The sequence below is a fragment of the Eucyclogobius newberryi genome, unplaced genomic scaffold, assembly GCF_026437365.1.
Source record: "Eucyclogobius newberryi isolate DKJ021-1_F unplaced genomic scaffold, fEucNew1.0.hap1 SCAF_8, whole genome shotgun sequence".
NCBI classification, from domain to species: domain Eukaryota; kingdom Metazoa; phylum Chordata; class Actinopteri; order Gobiiformes; family Gobiidae; genus Eucyclogobius; species Eucyclogobius newberryi.
The window spans coordinates 7,458,589-7,479,636 of NW_027316500.1; the positions used below are offsets into that span (position 1 = coordinate 7,458,589).

At 41.8% G+C, this 21,048-nt stretch overlaps 1 protein-coding gene across 6 annotated transcripts in view; it reads right to left on the reverse strand.

Moving 5' to 3' along the window:
- Nucleotides 1-219: 219 nt before the first annotated feature.
- The window catches only part of fgfr2 (fibroblast growth factor receptor 2), a 58,354-nt gene continuing 37,525 nt past the window's right edge, over nt 220-21,048 (reverse strand). For all 6 annotated transcript variants that reach the window (XM_072437054.1, XM_072437052.1, XM_072437049.1 and 3 more), the window contains 8 exons: nt 17,128-17,249; nt 13,607-13,717; nt 12,738-12,928; nt 11,628-11,750; nt 8,966-9,036; nt 5,598-5,735; nt 4,734-4,839; nt 220-2,346 (listed from right to left, as the gene is read on the reverse strand). In XM_072437054.1, the coding sequence (XP_072293155.1) occupies nt 2,182-2,346; nt 4,734-4,839; nt 5,598-5,735; nt 8,966-9,036; nt 11,628-11,750; nt 12,738-12,928; nt 13,607-13,717; nt 17,128-17,249 (1,027 nt within the window). In that variant the 3' untranslated portion in view covers nt 220-2,181. The remainder of the gene's footprint in view (nt 2,347-4,733; nt 4,840-5,597; nt 5,736-8,965; nt 9,037-11,627; nt 11,751-12,737; nt 12,929-13,606; nt 13,718-17,127; nt 17,250-21,048) is intronic.

The following is a 21,048-nucleotide window of genomic DNA, read 5'->3' on the forward strand; positions in this document are numbered from 1 at the left end:
TAGTCTGAAGTAGTGAAGACTCCCACTCTTTGCAAAGTAAAGAACTGTGGTACAAGCATAAGAGGCTTTTCTTAACAGCTCTGACAGCTGAAAAATCTCCACCCAGATCACATTTGTGAGAAAGGAATGGGACTAGTGTTAAAAAATAACATGCTGTAGCTAAAAACACATGTGGTTGACAACGTTTCCTCAAAATCAAACAGACATTCACGATGAAGCATTTTTCCATTATTTTATTTTGCATGTGGCATGAACACAACACAATGCAAAAACCAAAACATTTTAACCTCGGTCCAGTAAAAAACAAACATTTCAATGATTTAATACTTTGTTTTCAGCTTTCAATTCTGTCAAGTAAAATTTTGAGTCTACAAGAAGAGCTAGAAGTGACCAAATTGCTGTTTATTTCCAAACTGTATATAAATATCCAGAAATCGTGACTCTTTTCCTAAAGTTAGCAAAGACATCTGGATAGAAACGGTATCAACATCTACATACAAAAGGGATTAGCTGACTATAAAATGTACAGTTTGTAAAATTTTAACTTAAAATTCACATTCATATATAAAAATTACAAAACCTGGATCTTTCAAACCAACTAAAAATAGCTTTTCTGTTAAAGCCGAAAGATCATTTTTAAATTACCATAAAATTTCATGGATTATTTCTGTATTACAACCATTATTAATGCCATACTCTTTCATAATCTTTTGTTTTTTAAATTTTTTCATATTTATTTAAAAACAACATAAGTCAATAAATTAACGTGCTACCTCAGTCCCTGAAAAGCCAATACTCCACTGTGTTACTGAGAGAGAGTTAAACAGATATGTGTGGCCATAGACAGTAGAAATTATAATGGACCAAGAGACTACGAAGGTGTAAAAGTGAAGACTGGCTCCAATAGGCTCCCATTCAAAAATATAAACATTGTAAATCTATATACATTCACCACTTCACTTTTGGAGGTTTATTTGTTGCTAATTTATCTATTTTTTCTTTTAATTTAGCAGCTAATATCCCAACATTGGAGACAAACTGCAACAACGTGCTGCTCACTTCAATATTACACCTAAAACTGTGGCTCTCAACTGGTAAAAACTGTATTTTTATTATATATATATCGGTATATAATAACTTTGGGTATATGGCACCTGTATTTGAATTGTTACTGAACTTTGAAATGACGTTCAATCTCCTCGCAGCGAGATGAGAATGACAGTTTTAAAGAATATTGAAGAGCATAACTTAGATTTAGCTAAACCGACAGCTAAATGTTATAAATGCTATATGTTCTTTAGGTAGTACCATGAGCATCACGAGCTATACATAAGTACCTGTATTTGTGACACTTTTTACAAACATTTTAAATATGGCATGGACTTCCACGCCAGCTTTCACACTCCCACTGTACATTTACTTAAAGGCCGGCCCCATAGTTTCTTAGTCGCCATTTTTACTGTCTATGTTTTGAGTGCGTGTGTGCATGAAACAGAAATATAGGACACATCCATTAGCGTACCATGGTTGGTGAGGGTTGTGGTTATTTTGGAGGCCATACAAAAAAATAATTCATGTAAATATATAATATATATTTTTACATATTTGAATATATTTACAAATATACCCAGCACTATACATTATACTGATTTGTTTTTTTCTCCAGAATAATTGGAAGGGTTCATATAAAGAATGTAAAAAGAAATGCATCAATATTACAAAATAAACATATCTCCTATTCCTCTGGTTTGTTAGTCGAAGCTTTCGTTTAGTTCGTTTTCCTATGCTTAATCTAGTCCTTTTTTTTTTTTTTTCCAAGTTCACATTGGTCCGTACGTACATTCCTCCAAGGGCAAAAAAAAATCTGTCTTGGAATGGCAGCCTGTGAGGTTCGGCGAACATTTAAGGGCAATGTTCAAGACACGAAACACTCCTTAAAACGTGAGAACTCGAAGCCTAGAAGTTGAAGAATTCTGCGAGAAGCTTTCAGTCCGTTCAGTCTTTCCGCAAACTCCATAATTTAAGAGCACTTTTGACCTCGTCCCGTCCAGGTCCATGAGTCCACCGGGACCGCAGAGGTGTAATCAGAGAGCCAGGCTATTGGAGGAAGTGTCTCGAAGAAGTTGGTTTTGTTGGGGCAGTTTTGAAGTCTCTTTTTTTTTTTTTCGTCAAGGCGAGCGCTCATGTTTTGACGTTCCCGTTGATGTGCTGGTATTTGGGTAGGCAGGGCTCGTCCGGTAACGGGTCGTGAGAAAACACAGAGTCATCACCGGAGGAACACGAGCTGCGCGTGTCCGGGAAACTGGGGGAATACTGCTCCGTCGGGGTGCACAGATCCAGGTACTCCTGAAACAACAAGGGCAGAAGACGCACGGTTTATAAACAGGGCGGAGATGCAGGAGTGAAAGTAAAGAGAAATAGTCTTTATTCATTATAAATAACTCATAAAACAAGTTACAGCCCAGTTTTTGAATGATGGACTTATATTAAAGTGGAGGGAATTTGGTCTGGAAACATTAGTTGATCGTCTGTACGGCCATTTTTACACAGATTTACACGTTTTACTCAAAGACACAACGGCACAATGTGAACTGGTTATAATCGCTAACATTTCACAGATTTCTCAGGATGTAGTCGACTAAATAAATGGTTGGTTTACTAAAGACTTGCATGATTAATCAACTAAAAGGCGGCGTTTCGATCTTGAACTATGCACAGATGGAAGTTACAAGTAAACAGCATCTTTTAAGTGAAAAGACAGTTTAAACTGTCCAATCGCTCCCAAAACTCCAGGTAAGTCACTGCATGCTTCCTCCTTTCTGTTGTTGTGCCTTATAAATCTTAATAATCGTAATAAAATACTAATTAGTCGACTAAGATCTCATCAACCGAGCAATCAACTAAATTAATAAAGGACCACAGCTCTTCTTCTTCAATTTAGACTATAAAATAACCTATAGGAAGCACTCTAAGGAAAGAATACAGGGGCGAACAAAGTGCAGTGAAACCAAGTCAACACAGACGGGGATTTTCCAAAAGAGCCTGAGAACAGCAGAGAGACGTAACACCTCCATTATTATATTTATCCAAACCACATCACCCTGGAAGGATTTATGAAACGACGCAGAGAAAATAACCTCAAACTTGATACTGTTTAAAAATATTTGCTGGAATAATAGGCTGAACAGAGATGATGATCCAACACGGCCTCGTGAAAGATTCTGGAAAAAGTCTAGAGCGGATTTTAATGTGCGTCTACTGTTCATCCATCACTGTGCAGCTCAGATTAGAGCAAATACATCTGGTTTAAGACTATCTTTATTTTAAATTGACTTTCACTGTGTCACTATTCTTGCGGAGGGCCGATTTACAGGTCAGGGGTCTCATTTATAAATTCTTACCGAAACTGTACGTCAAAACACAAACCTCTCACAGGCAGTGTTCAGGATTTGTGGACCAACTTCTATATAAATGTGTCTTTTTATACGGTAAATCCCAGACATGACGTGTAGAGTCATGTATGTCGCGTTATTGTATGTACGTGCTGATAATGAGACCCCACTCACAGTAAGAATACATGTTTTTCAAGCAATTTCTGAGCCATAAAAACACACGTCTTTCAATAAATGCTACAAAGATCAGTTGTGTGCATACTGGAACATTTCAGGCAAAGCAATAACTGCATCTATTTTCTTAGAGATAGGCTCCAGGAAAATGATGTTGATGTTTTTTGCCACGTTTTCACAAGCCTTCAATAAAAAATACTTGTTAAATAAAAAACTTGTTTTCGTGAAAATAGTTCCATGTGTACTAGAACAATAAAGAACAGTGACTTATTGAGTGCCATTCAAATGTGGCGTCATTCCTCTAAAGATCAATCCAAACGTCGCGATCTGACACAAAATAAAGAAACTGGCAGCTCAGAACATCTCACAAAAATGAAAAAAGACGAATAATCCCCAAATTCCTGACATTAATCTTCGAGTTTGCTGTGATGGCTTTCATGTCAGGCGCCCTCTCTCCTTCTGTTCTTTCATGGGTGTTATTAGTGCAAGTTTTGAAAATGTTTTATAGAAAATGGAGCACTGGCTTCTATTTTCCCAGCTCAACGAGAACAGGCTTGCATTACGGAGGACCTCCACATCTGCCAGCGGTTTGGGGCAGAGACGCTCAAGGGAGGAGGGAGGAAAAAATGCTGCTTTATTACATTTCAAAAGTTCAAACTCCGAGTTGGGCTTTTTTGGCATGAATTCACAAAGTTCCCTTTTCCAAAACAGACTTGTCTTGACAGCTTTCCACACAGACGGTCTCATTTCAGGTCTTTTTGCGGATATCACACTAGACAGGACGGGATGGAAAAGCACAGCCATTATAGAAGAGGGATCGTTGTGGTGATGATTGGGCAATTCTAATAGGCCGCAGCCGCCACACTGGGCCCGGATCAAATTGTTTCGGCCGCGTTTTGGTCGACGTCGAGGCCTTTCGTTGGCAACCCTAAAAACATCATCAATATTGTGTAGCAGCCTCCACGCACTGGCACCCGCTCCATTTAGATTGGACCGTGAACGCGCTCTGCATAAGAATGTAGCTTATTCTATTTTAATGTTGTCGGGACCCGATTTGCCAGGAAATTATAGCCCGACCGACCACCCTGAATGGTTTCGAGATGGAAAACTAAACTTTATAGAGCTCTTTTTCGGCAAGCGTGCAGAAAAGTGAGGAGCTGTGCCCACCTCGTTGGCGTTGAGGGTCAAGATCCGATCCAGGTCCTCAACGAGCTGCTTGAAGGTGGGTCTCTGGGACGAGATGGCGTGCCAGCAGTCTTTCATCATCATGTACCTTTAGGAAACAGTGACAAGTGGGTCAGGACCTTTAAACTTCACCAAGCATTATGTAATTTGTCATGCCAAATACAACCTCACAAAATGTTTGGCCTTCCAGGACTGCGTTCAGTTCAGTTTAGTTCAGTTCAGTTTACTTTTTGTAATACCCGTGGGTAGGTTGGTTATGCAGTAATATTCCAGTTTAACATCAATCCATTAATGACAATAATGTGACAGACACATTATCAAACAATCAGATATTCATGTTGGCTGACAAAATCACACAGAAGTGGATATCCCTTCTGTAGAGCCTTAATGTCTCCAAAAAAACATCACATTCAGGCTTAATTTGGAAATGGACGCATTTAACATACTTTGGACCAGGTGGAACTCTTTTTTTATTTTGTTTTTTGCTCTCTTGTCGTGTTCTGTGTTTTGAATTTATTTATTGACACTTAAACTCACCACATCATGCGCATTTAGACATTTAAAACATGTATAATTGCACAAAGTTTAGAAGTTGAATGAATGTGGCTTAAACCAGGACTAAATTATGTCAAAGTCCAAGCTAGCACAGCAACTATACAACAAAACTGAAGCATAAATAATACTATATCTAATTAAATAACCTCTGGTCTATTCTGTGTCAATCGACTCCATAGACCCAGTAACAAATACTTGCATTCATAATAGTCAGTGACATATTTACATCTATAAGTCCAAGAAACTTTGACCTAAAAAGCATTATGTGAGATGTTAAAAGAGCAAACTTACAGCTCGTTGGTGCAGTTGCCGGGCTTGTCCATGCGATGCCCCTCTTTTAGTAACTTGAAGAGCTCTTCGACGGGGATGCCAGGATAAGGGGAACCTCCGAGGGTGAAGATCTCCCACATCAGCACCCCAAACGACCAGCTGGGGAGAAGACAAAAAGAAACATCATTTACTATGTGTACCGTACTATCCTTCCATAAGGTGCAACAGTTGGCAAAAAGTATTACTGTTTTATGTCAAAAATGATATTCGGGCAATATTTTAGCAAAACATCTGCTACAATGTGTGTGTAAATGTTGGTTGTGGTTCAAAAATTGCATAAAATGTAAATGGACCATAAAACTACCCACAAAAAAGCAGAAATATCATCAATTATTCTGTGGTAAAGTAGTGTTATTTCCTAGTGTTTTGGTGCTGATTGGAATTTCTCAATCAAATTATATTGTGAGGTTTGATGTAAATGAGTCCCGCTTGTGTAAAACGCTTAACGCAATATACGAGCACAACTTTTTGTCGAGAAAATAAAAATAATTGAATGACTGGTGCCGATTCCCCCCCAAAAAAGTCATTGGAATAAAAAGCATAGTTTATCTTTGAACCGCACGATCGTTTGCGTTAGCTGCCCCAGCCTCTAGTGCTCCCCAATGTCGCCGCGGTGGTGTCAATGGCTTCTTTCTGCACTTGGGCGGCTTGTGGCACGGACCCACTCACTTTGGCCCCGGGGTCAATGCTGTCTTTTGTTGCCTCTCTGGACACTCACACAGACTGACATTGTCCGCTCTCACAACACCAAAACAAACGGCGGCCCACCCCGCTGAAACACAAGTCCGAAGATGGCTTTAAACTACTTCCTTGTGGTTTTATAGCTCTCTGCACTCGCACACAAAGCCCGTATTATAACCAACGAGGAAATGCATACACTGTACGCCACGCCCTGAAATAGGCACGTTGCCATAGGGAACAAGTTTTATCAGTTCTTCCATCCGTTGACATAAGCAGATTTGTTCCCTGTTCGCTATCTTGGAGTAGTATCTATTGTTGACACACTTGGCTCTCCTTTCCGTCCCAAATTAGCGCTTGTCAACTTGGGTGGACATTTGTGTTCGACTGCATCCAACCCTGACACAGCAAACAAGCGCACGTAATGGCATGCTCTGGGTCACTCAGAATGACCCTTAGAGCACCCTCGCAGTGTATATTTACCAGAACTTTATTCGACAAAAGAAACCCTAAAGAAAACTCTCAAAGCTCTGAAGCGGTTTGATGATCAGACCACATATCTGACCCAACGTGCACTCACGGCACCACAAGATCATATTTATACAGGAAACTACTAGTAAAACGTCAGATTAAATTCACCATTCACTAAGTAACTCACTCCAAACCTTCTCTTTTCTGCTCTTGTCCATATTAAGCTTTAGAATGCGGATAAAACCATTTGTTGGTCAACTCAAGACTCCATCGATCGGATAATCGATTTAAAGACTACAGCCCTTTATGCCTTGAACTTAGCTAAAGACATTGTAAGCTCAGGTAGATCGATGGGACGAGGTGACCTAATCTTCTGGTTTACGTACGCAGCATCTTACTTGCATTGATTAAAAGCTACATGAATATAAACATCGGAGCAAAATGTCGATAGACGCGCGCGGCTTTCATGGCGCGGTATCATTTTATTGTGTCGCTGCACTGCCCTCCTACTTCCAGTCCCAACCATCATCAACCGAGCGCCAACCACAGCCCCCGGCGTCGAGCATATTCATCAAACTGACCTGCATTGGAATTCATGTATTCATTGAATCTGATGTCATGTATGGATTGCTCGCACCGCGGCGACGCTCGGAGGATATAACCTACTTCCCTAACGCCGTTTTCTCGTTCGTTGATACGTAATAGTAAGAGGGGCCAATTACTAAAAGTGAGTGATGAAATTAGCCAAGAGAAGTGTGGTTGCTGCACGACGCTCCACTCAAGTTATTGATTAGAACCGAGGCGAAGGGGATCATAAGTGTTTCCATTATGTATGCCCAAACACGCACATGTAGACGCTCCTTCGTGGCCAGGGGTGGAAATCGTGCCTTTCCGAGCGCCCGGCGGGACGAAATCTGTTTACTCTGCTACTGCTGTTGTATGAGTCACTCACGCACCGGAGCTACTTTCCCAGGGGTCAGCGTGCGAGGCATTTATCTAATTGCCACACACACTTTCTGCCGCCAGTGTCTGCAGCACCAACTTCAAACAACGCTGTCAAAACGCATGAGACTCAACCACCGAAAAAGGGGGACGCGTTTTGCCTTTGTTCTGTTTTTAGAGTAAGAGGGTAGGGGGAAAAAAAGAGATGGACAGAGACGGCTCGGCAATCCACGCGCTCCATGAAGAAAGACGCCGAAAACGAGGAGGGAGGGAGCGTTCTGTTTTGATCCGGGATTGGTTTGACAATACGCAGCGCCACATGTTCAAAGTAGTGCTGGATTTGGGTGAAGAGTGCAGAGGGGGCGTGCAGGGGGTAGAAGAGAAGGATGAGGCCTATTCCGCACCGGAGGGCCAAAGCTTTGTTGTGCGTTCAAACATCCACGGTGGCAAAGAAGAGAAGGGGAGACTTCCGAGCCGGGATCCAGGATGCAGGGGTTGGTCGGTGAGGAGGAGGTGCTGCCGAACTCTTACTCCTTCCAGGGGCCTTTGAAGCCGTTCAGATTAGTAACACGGCATTGGCTACAAGTCTAGCGTGAAATCCTCACTTTTGCTGCAGACCGTCCTGGTGCTTTGTAACTCGCCACCCCCCGACCGGCGCTCACCCGCACAACGCCAAAAACACCTCCAAGTCTCCAAAACAAGTCTCTCTAGTTAACAACGTCAAATATATCTTGAATTGCTTAGATGCCGTAATGCAATGTGTCTTGGGAATGTTTCGCCAGTTTAAATGTACTTCAATGTTTTTCTCATAGCCACACAAACATGTTTTACTTTTGTTTTACAATTGTCGTTCTGGAAATAAGCAAAATACGTATAGAATATTGCACATACTGACATAAGATCATTAGAAAGAAAAGGAACAGAAGCATCTAGTGTAATGTAATAAACAAGAGTATAAAGTGATATTTCTGCCTGTTTCTGATCAATGTTTACAGGCACATTGCTGATGCACTGTTAAAATACTGTTATGGAGATGATGCAAAAAAATATTGAGATACAAATTGTGTCTTACTTATGAACATGTTGTAATATTTATTGTGACGCTTATACTGAATAATGAGTTTAAGTAGACTTGAATGTTCATGTAAGTGCTGGTTGTTGGTCCATTATGCTTCTTCACACAGATTCAACCAATATTGGACACATTTTAGGTTGAAGCATACACTGTAGATACTTACACGTCACTCTGGTGTGTGTAGACTCGGTCAAAAAGTGCTTCAGGAGCCATCCATTTTACTGGCAGGCGACCCTGCGGACACAAAGAGGGGAAAGGTCAAATCTGATCTACCAGAAACACCAACAAGACTCTTTTCCCCCCTGCTACAATCAGCATGTTTAAATCCAGTTAAGGTCTCATTACTTCTTCAAAGCCCGATAATTGAGAGCTGTTTGGGGAAAAGGCCCTGCTGGATCCGTCTGCATGGAGGCTTTCCCATAGGAACATTTACATTGTTAAAGCCACACAGCAGATAAACAGGTCACAGATAAAGCCGGGTTTATCTGTGCTCGCCGCAGTCGAGACGCTAAACACGACGGGCAGAACGACCTTGGTCAGTATCAGAATAGTAGTTTAATGGATGCTGTAATCTTATCAGCGAGCATGTTGTAAAAAATAAAGTTGAAGCAGCCAAACAAGTGCCCCTGCGAATCACTTAAGTCACAGTTTGATACAGGATGATTTTTGTAATGTTTTATTAAGGTGTTTTTTGTTGCAGTAATTTAAATTATTTATCTGATGTCAGGCAACTATAATGTCCATATAAATGTTAAAAAGTTGTTTAAGCAGAAGTCAACTAAACTGTGGCATTCTAAGAGAGGCTATTGTATGTACGTTTATCTCAAGCAGGTGATGTCACCAGTTACAGGTCAAATCTGTGGAGCGGTCAACCAGCTCACAGAATGCACGTTTTGTTTTGTGTGTGTTTACCAATTTAATAAATGTAAGATAGATATGTTTAATGCAAAACTGTGGAACATTCCGGGGAGAAAAATAACACCAGGGATTTAAAAAAATATATAATACATTTAGATAGATAAATACATAAAACTAGATAAATAGATAAAAGATAAATACATAAAACTGATAAATAGATACTTGAGAGCACTGGGTATGGAAATAGAAATTAAAAGACAATTTAAAGACTAAAAAAACCTCAATGTTGTGGTGTGGGGACGAGGGTTTAGAATCTGACACAATTAAAAGTCCTTTATTTCAGAGCAAAGAAGCTTCTCCATAAAGAGCATCAGAGGAGTTGCATTGTGCCCCTTTAAAAGTAGTACAAACACATTTTGTTAAACGTATATAAGAGCACGGGTTACTTACTACTTTAAAATGAGTCACTCAAATCAATCTAGTGCCCTTGTACACTAAACGAACCTACGTAGCACACTACAGTTTATTTGTGCTTCCAAATTGATATCTTCACTCTTATGACTTGATTTATTTCACCAAAACTTAATAATATAAAATTATCTGGAATTATGGCACGCTATTCATCACATGAGAATAATTGCGTAGCATTTCCTTGCCGTGAGCGGACAAAGACAGGCCAACAAAAGCTCCTCTGTGTGGATTAGTTTCAGCGTCAGATCACTGTTATTGTCGTAATCATCAGCTCCATCAGCATCACACTCCATTGTTTCCCGTGTTGTTGTTCTCAGCGTGATCGTGCATGCTTCAGGAGGCAACCATGCATACCAAATGAGGATGCGCTACCAATGCAGATTTGCCTTGCTTTGCTCTGCTGTGGGAACGAAAGACGCCACTCCTGGGCCACTTTGGAAACGTCAATTATGTTTAGCTGCTCTCCCTCTCGCTCCCCAAGCTCTCTGCCTTTTTAGCTAATTGTATAAGTGGTGATGAAGCTAAAGGAACAAGAGAGTGAGGGATCAACAATCTACATTCACAAGGCTTCATGGGAACTTGAAGTTCCTGCCAAAGGTTCAGCCAAGATGGAGAGCGGAGGGAACTGAGTGCATTTGGACAAAGAATGATGCCATTTGAACAATTGTTTAAGAGCAACATGTATCTTGTGCTGCATTTGAGAAATGACAGAACCTTTGTCCATACTTTGTCTTTTTTTACTTTTTTTAACCTGAATGAGGACTCATATGACCAAATGCCAAAAACTCTGTTTTAGTGTATTTGATCTGTTGTGATTACTAATGTATTTGAATAGAAATGAAAAGCAGTCAGTAGAGATAAATTCATTGTATCTTTTGACCTGTTAATTCATTAATTACATGTCCAATCTATTTACAATTAGACAATTACATGCTTAATATGTTTTATTTATTTATTATTGAAATTAAAAACCTCTTTAACAAGGGAGCCCTGAAAACAAACAACATTAACAGTAAAATAACTTAAGAAAAACTTTTGCATATTTGAGTCAAATACTTCTTTTGACTGATAGTCTTAGTAAGTTGGAACAATTGCAAACAAATCCAGGCAACTCTGCCTTAAAGGGGAACTATGTATGTAAGATTTTAGTTCTCCACGGAGCAGTATGTTCTGACTCAAATACTGCCATACAACTTAACCCGTTTGTATTGTGATTTTAATTACTATTATTTTGGTTATGTAAAGCACTTTGAACTACTTTACTTTACTCTTCGTTACTTTACAAATTGTGCTCTACTAATAACCTTCCCCAGCCTCAGGTGACTCCACCAAGTATTTTGGCAATAAAAACATGTGTAATTCATTAAATGAAAGACACTATGTTTATGCTAAACATAACATTTTCAAGAGACATGCATGTGACATTCTCCACCAGAAAATGCACATAGTGCACCTTTAATTAGTTTCATTTTGTCTCATTTGTGTTGAGCACTTACATTTGTTGTCTTTTTATAGTAGTCGATATTGTGAACATCTCGGGCCAAGCCAAAGTCTGCGATCTTCATGACGTTGCTTTCTGTGACGAGAACGTTCCTGGCCGCCAGGTCTCTGTGTATACACTGAAGGAAGAGAAACAACAAGGTCAACGTTAGTTTGACTTCATACGGATATAAATCAGGCTTCAAAACAGCTGTGCGCTCCAGGAAAAATATGTTTATGACGCAAGACACCAACTCAACCTCACCTGTCCACTCCACGCCACGAGCTGTTGCCATGACTTCACCGACTAACGTGTTGAGATAGGTAGAAATTCTCTGCATATTTGTAACATACAGTAAGTGAGGGCGAGTGCGCATGTGTTTGTGTTGCGTGTTCACATTGTCACATTCCTACAGCCAGATAGAAGAGACAACGCGGCTGCACCCCCTATTGTGAAACCCTCCCAATGCCACACCACAGAGGGGCTTTTGTGGGCCACTGGGGAACAATGACAAAGACGGTCAGGGGGGTTTGGATTATGTTTTCTAATGTGAGATCAACATGGAGGTGCAGAGTGGACCACTGTAGAATAACATAAGTAACGAAAGTAAGAATAAACCACACATATACAGAGTACACACAGGGGGAAATATCACTCAAGAATAATAATAGCAAAACATAAACTGTGATATAGTAAAAGGCATGCATTAAAAAGGTGTAAAACTAGACTTTGAATGAATATAAATACAAATATAGTATGAGCAGGGCAAAACTAACAGTGCAAATAGATTGTGGAAGTTAGTTATGAAGTTATAAAGTGTTGCAAATCTTTCTAATTAGGGTTGGGTATTGCACTGATCCTGATACTCTGAGCTTGTTACTGTACACATGGATATTCCTTAAAACCAGTTTCATAGTTTCACGTTCACACTGGCCTTTCATATCAGAATTACAATTGAACTGCTGTAAATGAAAGGTGGTTAACAGTCCTGCAGTTGTTGTGGTCTCTTGTACCGCACTTTAGGCCAATACTTTCCAGAATTAGCTACAACCGCCCCCCCCAACCAAAATAATACATGGACAGAAATGAACGTTTTTAGCAATATTTGATTCGAACAGACTCTTACTTTCTGTGAGGCGAGGTACTCCATGCCGCGGGCCACCTGGTAAGTGCAGGACACGAGGTCTTTGAAGGTGAGCTGTTCGTCTGAGACTCGGGCGATGTCGTAGGAGTACTCCATCCCGGGCGGGCGGCGGGCTCGGAGGTACTCTCTGAGGTTTCCTTTAGAGGCGTACTCCACGATCACATAGAGAGGGCCTGCAGCGGACACAACACCATGAGGCTTCTGGAATACTGTATACTGTAGTATTTTAATGTTGTAACAAGAACATCACACCACTTATACTGCATTTATACACGTCACATCCACTTTGGGATTAAAATGTGACTAAACCTGGATCTAAACCTAGATTAGGACTAAACCGGAGTCTACATCCAAATGGGCTCAAATTAAGACTTTAACTTTCTGTTTATAGCAACATTGTGAGGACATTAGACCATTCAAAAGGCATAATATTTTGTGTTGAATTGTTAAAATGCTTTGGCAGTTATGCAATTTTTCCATCACTTTGATACATATGACTGTAATATCAATCTTATTTAACTTGCAGACCTAAAATGAAAAGGTCAAACTGAAATTTAGATAGTTTGTTTCGACTTTTTCATTTTCTTGAAGGATATTTGATTGCACTTTATTGTAAAGTAACTTAAATAAAAGGATATAGCTTTGTAACTAAAAATAAATGAATGTAATCCAATTTATTTCACACTAAGTAACAGTAACTTCAACACCTAAACCAGAATGAAGACTGTAAATTACAAGGGAAATGATTTTGTATATTTTTGGTAAACGTGGAGTCGATTTGACAAATGCATTAGACAATCATATTTTTCACACTATTGGACACAAATAAATAAATCAATAAATAGTCTTACCATCTTGTGTACAGGCCCCTAGAAGATTGATAATGTTCTTATGCTTCCCAATCATCTTCATCATCTCCATCTCTGACACCAGGTCGGACAGGTCCTTTTCTGTCGCGTCATCTACAAAACAAACAGTATATTTCACATAAATCAAACTAATCTGATGATCCTTTAAACCCAGTGGACACAGCACTTTGTCAGACAACACCTTGTTTTCTGAGGTGCCCCTGATTAAGTGCGGTTGACAGACAAAGCGGGCTAAAGTTTCTCGCTCACACAGACTACAGAGGAGCGCTCTCAGCACGAGGGGCGGGGCCAGGGGAATTAAAGATGTTCAATCTAGATTCCATATCTTCAGGCACAACGTTCTTTTCAGGGAGTCGAAATGGCATCTCACGAATGTCTCCAAACACAGCTGAGTTACACCTTTTATTGAGTGGTTTTAGAGGGAAATGCAGTAGCTCAAGTCTCAAGTCTAATACAAGTTGTCGGAGTAGAAGATATAGTTTAACTTCATTTGTACTAAGTTCTCGTTCCACAAGATTTCACGAAAAAGGAAAATTGCCAGAAGATTGTGTAGTGGAAAATTGTCTTTTTCCGTTTGACCTGGACAAACAAAGCTGATTACGTTTCGTCTCTGGAGAAATTGTGGTCCCAAAAAGCGGCGCTACAGCGACAGCAAAAATGTAAAAAATCAAAATGATGTTTCAGAATTGTGAACTTTGTGAAATGTATTTAAGACGAACTGTGTCTAAGTCTTGTCTCGTCCCGTTACTTTTTATTCTGTTTGTCATTTCTACTTTAAGCTTTTCTTTTCCTCAGTAGTTCAAGTTCAAGTGTTGCAGCTGCTCGTGTTGAAGTGTAAGAGGAAATATAAGTCCAGGTTTTGTTGTGAATGATGATGAGAACAGTTCCTGGTTTTGTTGAAAGTCTGTTCTAGAATTCAATGTTTCTGCATCTGACGTTGCACATGAAGTGACTTGTGTTTGTCTGACACTGTAAACAGCATTACAGTACTCGAGTATTGTGCGTTTTCTCCTCTGCCAAGGTCCGACCAAAGTGTCTCCCTCCTCCTCACGTCTCCCTCCTCCTCACGTCTCCTTTCTCCTCGCCTCTCCTTCCTCCTCACGTCTCCCTCCTCCTCGCCTCTCCTTCCTCCTCGCGTCTCTCTCCTCCTCACGTCTCCCTCCTCCTCACGTCTCCCTCCTCCTCACGTCTCCCTCCTCCTCGCCTCTCCTTCCTCCTCGCGTCTCTCTCCTCCTCACGTCTCCCTCCTCCTCGCGTCTCTCTCCTCCTCACGTCTCCCTCCTCCTCACGTCTCCCTCCTCCTCACGTCTCCCTCCTCCTCACGTCTCCCTCCTCCTCGCCTCTCCTTCCTCCTCGCGTCTCTCTCCTCCTCACGTCTCCCTCCTCCTCGCGTCTCTCTCCTCCTCACGTCTCCCTCCTCCTCACGTCTCCCTCCTCCTCACGTCTCCTTTCTCCTCGCCTCTCCTTCCTCCTCGCGTCTCTCTCCTCCTCACGTCTCCCTCCTCCTCCTCTCTTCTTCCCTCCTCCTCGTGTCTCCCTCCTCCTCGCCTCTCCTTCCTCCTCGCGTCTCCCTCCTCCTCCCGTCTCCCTCCTCCTCCTCCCGTCTCCCTCCTCCTCGCGTCTCCTTCCTCCTCACTTCTCCTTTCTCCTCGCCTCTCCTTCCTCCTCACGTCTCCTTCCTCCTCACTTCTCCTTCCTCCTCGCGTCTCCTCGCTTCTCCTTCCTCCTCGCTTCTCCCTCCTACTCACGCCTCCCTCCTCCTCACGCCTCCCTCCTCCTCGCCTCTCCTTCCTCCTCACGTCTCCTTCCTCCTCACTTCTCCTTCCTCCTCGCTTCTCCCTCCTCCTCGCTTCTCCCTCCTCCTCGCTTCTCCCTCCTCCTCCCGCCTCCCTCCTCCTCACGCCTCCTTCCTCCTCACGCCTCCCTCCTCATCGCCTCTCCTTCCTCCTCGCGTCTCCTCGCTTCTCCTTCCTCCTCGCTTCTCCTTCCTCCTCGCTTCTCCCTCCTCCTCGCTTCTCCCTCCTCCTCCCGCCTCCCTCCTCCTCACGCCTCCCTCCTCCTCACGCCTCCCTCCTCCTCCCGCCTCCCTCCTCCTCACGCCTCCCTCCTCCTCACGCCTTCCTCCTCCTCGCCTCTCCTTCCTCCTCACGCCTCCTTCCTCCTCACTTCTCCTTCCTCCTCACGTCTCCTTCCTCCTCACTTCTCCCTCCTCCTCGCTTCTCCCTCCTCCTCGCTTCTCCCTCCTCCTCGCTTCTCCCTCCTCCTCACGCCTCCCTCCTCCTGGCGTCTCCTTCCCTCGCCGCTGCTGCCACTCTGACTCGCCTCTTTGTGCCGAGGCGGCTCCAGCTGCAGCTCCGGGTCAGGTATGTGACCGCCTCAAACTCTTACCTCTCTCCCAATCTGCCTGCCCTCACTCAGCAAGCACCAATAACCAATCATAATGACAGCCCCGCCCCCTCGGCCCCTGCTCGCCCCACACGCCGCAGCATAAATCACATGTTAAGTCGACTCAGGTTGCCCACAAGTCATAATGGAGTCGTCTGTGGCCCCTTTTCGGGCTCTATTTCAATTTGTCTTTCAGCCGAACAGACACATGAAGCCAGCTCGACGTCACACCTCATTTGAATATGACTTTATGATCAATTTTATCTCTGTTTCCTCAATGTATTGCCTGAACCACTCCGTAAATATTATAATTCTACTTTAAAAACCGAGCTGCTGCACTGGTTCTACAAATAACTCTCCAGTCATCAAGCATACAAGTATTAATTACAAAAGAGTAAGGAAATATCTTGTTGACTATAACATTAAAATAGTGCGGGTCGGCCCTCTGAGCAGTTATAGTCCTTTACTTGAGATTTTCACCTGAAATCAAAGGTATTTTCCTCTACAAATGCCTTAAGATTGTGCAATTTTTACCCACATTAAAGTTGCCATATTCTACGGGGAATGTTAAGTATCTGCTGTAAGTATTGTATATGTTTGTAAGTACTGTAATACTGGACTTGATCCTTCTGATATGTAAAAGAAAGAACAATACTAGATGTGAGTTAAGTTAAGTTAACAAAATCCCTTCGAGGTGAATGATATCATGGATTGTGTGTTGGTGTTCACAAATAGGTTGTGAGCATGGGCACATAATGTACTTTCCTTAGATCATTTAATCATTTGATCATTTCAGAAAACGTACTCAAGATGACAGTAAAAAATAATCCCGGTCCGTAAATTACTACAGATGATTCGCTCTGATTTAGGGAAAGAAGATCCACCCAAAACACCAGACCGTCATCTCAAAGAACACGAATACTCCGGTTGAAACGCAAGCTTATATTTGTATGTTCAAGCACAATGTAGGTCATCCGCACTCTCATTCTGGCTGCGATCTGATGACACCGTCCCGATTGCATGACTGTATATGAATGGGCCCGTATCTCCCAGCACAAGCCCCACGTTTCCATTTCAGCCCCGTTGTAACTGTGTCGCGGCGGGGGAAACGATCTTACCTTTCAGCATCTTGACTGCCACCGTTACGGCCTCCTTGGGTTTGTCCTTATCGATGCCAAGCGCCTCTGCCATTACAACTTGGCCGAAGCAGCCTTCACCCAGGGGCTTGCCCAGTGTCAACCTGTGTCCAAAACACAAGACAGAAAGACAAAGTGAGACGTAAGCTTAAGCCGCTGACCTGAACTGGCTGGGCTTTAATTCCTTACAGTGCAGAATAAACAGGTTAGATTTAGAGAGGGATTGAAACTAGGCACTGCGCCACGTCTGCCCCGCCCTGGAGTTTTTCTTTTTCTTTTTACTAGATTGCCTTCTCTGTTTCACTGCGTTGGTATGTGTGCGGTGGCTGCGGACTGTGCCAAGGCTGTGCGCAGTTACAAAAGCTCATATACATTTGTACATTGTTTTCCCTGCGTTGGCATGCGCGGGGATACAATGCATTATGGGTCATTGTAAAGGGCCGTGATACAGACATTATGTGACTGGATGGTTTAATGATTTTAATTACAAGAAAGCAACTGTATCGTCCCTATGGATTTTTTAAATGCGTTTGTATTTATTTTCTTATGTAAAATGTTGTTCTGAGTTGGTCCAGCTCCAATTTGAAACTTAAAAACGTTTCTAGGCTCAGCTGGTCACAAAAATGTACAAATGTCGTCTACAATACACTGTTTACATTGTTTTTGCAACGAATTTGAGTTTTTAAAAAATACTTAATGACTAAAACTAGTACAGACACTATATTTCAACGCCTACAGACAAAATAGTACCAATAGGATCAAGTTGAATCTTTCCTGAATAGTTTATATGATATAGTTTATCTAGATAAGACAAAATAAAATGGAATACTGTCAACCGGACAGACGTTTTTAAGAGTGAATACGTTTCCAAACTGTTTGTCCAGTTGACAAAATTACATGTTATTTTGTGATGGAACCAACCTGAATATAATAAGACCATATTAAAGAAACCGCTATAACTTTTGGTTGAAAATTGTCTTCTAATCTCTTAAAAGGAGCTTTTTAAAAACACATTTGCCTTTACATTTGTTAAAGCCGCTGTAAATATGCTCCTATATTATTCTGCAGTGTAACAGTGTCTGATTTATTCCACTTCCTGTTGCCACATCTCTCGCCCTCCGTCACGTGATCAATCACAGCCCTGTCACCTCTGACCTCTGAACCCACAGTGCACTCTGGTCAGTATATTTTGTCTCCTTGTGACTGACATGTGTTGGTCCTGGCTTTAAATGCACTCGGCTCTGCCTATGTAAACAGTGGAGCAGCGTTCTGTGATGCTCAGAGCCTTACGCCCGGCGCCCGGCTGTAGTAACACAATCCCCCGTCTGTCCTCGCCGCTCGGCACGCTCAATGCGAGCTATTCTGTCGGTCCAGCCACACATAATCAGTGTTATTTTTCCCTTTCGCACAAACCGCAAACGTTAGCATTCCTCTGTGTTCTGCTATCCCAACATGATCCCTCCGGCGCTGGGATGACAGGCCGGGAATAAAGACCCAAAGAGACAAGATTTATTTTAGCTCAAACTAAACATCCCCCCAATGGCTGTCGCTTCATCGCTGTGAAACTAAACTTTAACCGATTGATATGCGCGGCGAAGCGACCACGTCTGAAATGAATTTAAACAGAACTGATGGTGTGGTAAGGATCTTATTTTACCTCAGTGTCTTAATAAAAGACAGGATTTGTTTTAATAGTTATAAAATAAATCTGTCTTGGTTTTGGTCTTGGTTAAATTTAAAAGTACTGAACTATATCATTTTAAAAAACAGCGCTACTTCTTGACAACTAAATACATTGTTTATGTTTAGACATTTTATATGGCTTTAAAGGTGCACAGTGTAACTTTTCTCCTGGTGCTTCATTACGATGTTATTGCATCACCTGAATGTTTTAGTGTGACATTCGCCTTATTCATCTTCCATTTATTCATTTACAGGTGTTTTATTGCCAAAAAATAACACGTTCTCCTTGTGAACAGGCTCGCCTCTACGCAGATCTGACCTGTAATCTGGCCTGGTGCTGTAATATGCTTGTCCAGTCATATAACAATAATGGCCAATGTCAATGGGAACAAGCAGGAAGCCAACCCTCAACCAGAAAAGTTACACTGTGCACCTTTAACTGAATGAACCTGCTTTGTTGTTGTTGTTGTTGTTGTTGTTGTTGTTATTGTTGTTGTTGTTGTTGTTGTTGTTGTTGTTGTTGTTGTCTGCCTTTGCCTGGTCAAATAAGGTTGTTTTTTCAAGTGCCATTTGAGTGTCCAAAAAAACACTATATAAATCAAATGCATGATTATTATTATGTATTACTACTACCACTTGTACTACTACAACTACTACTACAACTACTACTACAACTACAACAACAACTACAACTACAACAACAACAACAACTACTACTACAACAACAACAACAACAACTACAACAACAACTACTACAACAACAACTACAACTACAACAACAACAACAACAACAACAACTACAACTACAACAACAACAACTACTACTACAACAACAACAACTACAACAACTACTACAACAACAACTACAACTACAACAACAACAACAACAACTACAACTACAACTACAACAACAACAACTACTACTACAACAACAACAACTACAACAACAACTACTACAACAACAACAACAACTACAACAACAACAACTACTACTACTACAACTACAACAACAACAACAACAACAACTACAACAACTACAACTACAACAACTACAACTACAACAACAACAACAACAACTACAACTACAACAACAACTACAACTACAACAACAACTACAACAACAACAACAACAACTACAACAACTACAACTACAACAACTACAACTACTACCTCTACTGCTGTATTTAAAACAGTACTTCTGTCACTACTATCCCAGTAATTACCACTTTCAGTACTCTTACTCTTTGTAAGTATACTGTACTGAGCTCTACTATAACTACTACAATTACTATCTATAAAACTGCCGCTAATTCCAATATTCCAAACATTCTTACCAGTTTAAAGACATTAGAAGACTAAACGCTCTCGTCATTGCAACAGTAGAAGTCAAGTCACTCTCCAGCTCCCACTTCAATCGTCTCTAACCTTTTGCAGTTTTATTAAATCCAGCCTTGCAGATCACGGTTGGCCGCCGCAGCTCTGACTAAGTGAAACCTCAGCACTTTGAATTCTTATGGTATGAACGCCGCCCTGAGCCCGAACACGCCGCCGACAAAAGCCGCCAGCGCCTCAAACCCGTAATTAACGCCGCACCGTCCGTCCCTCGCCATCAGCAGTGTGAGCAGTTTGTTTATGAGAGGTTTGTACGGGCGCCAAGTCGGGACACACTTCAGCATAAACAGGCGCAAACGTGGCTGTAGTGGTACGCCATGATTCGGCCCGCGTGTGTTGGCGAGTGTTTTAAACGCTTAAGTAACGGGGACGAGACCAGACGCATTCTTTGTCGCGCTAATATGGGTGCGTCTGCAACTGTATTATTACGTCATTTTGATAAACGGCGTTGGCTTTGTGGAGCGGGGTGTAGTGAGAAATCCAGCGGCGCGTTGCACATGATGTTTGCAAAGCTTCTATTGGTTGTGAATAGGTGTTAGACGTGCTCTTGTTTACGGCGATGCTGAGGGCTCCTGACCGTCTAATGTGCTGGATATGAAGATTAGCGCGCTCGTCTTAAGTCACGTGAGTTTTTACTGAAGGTTCAGCTGACTTTGTGAGAAAATGGCTCTTTAAAAGTGTGCCAACTTATCTTGCGTCTACCCAATTAAACGAAAGACTTTTAATGTAAGGCCATAGTAATTAGAGTTGTCACAATGATAAAACGCCAGACTCACTTTTGATACTAAGCATTGGGCTCAATACTTTGTACTGATTTCGATACCACAA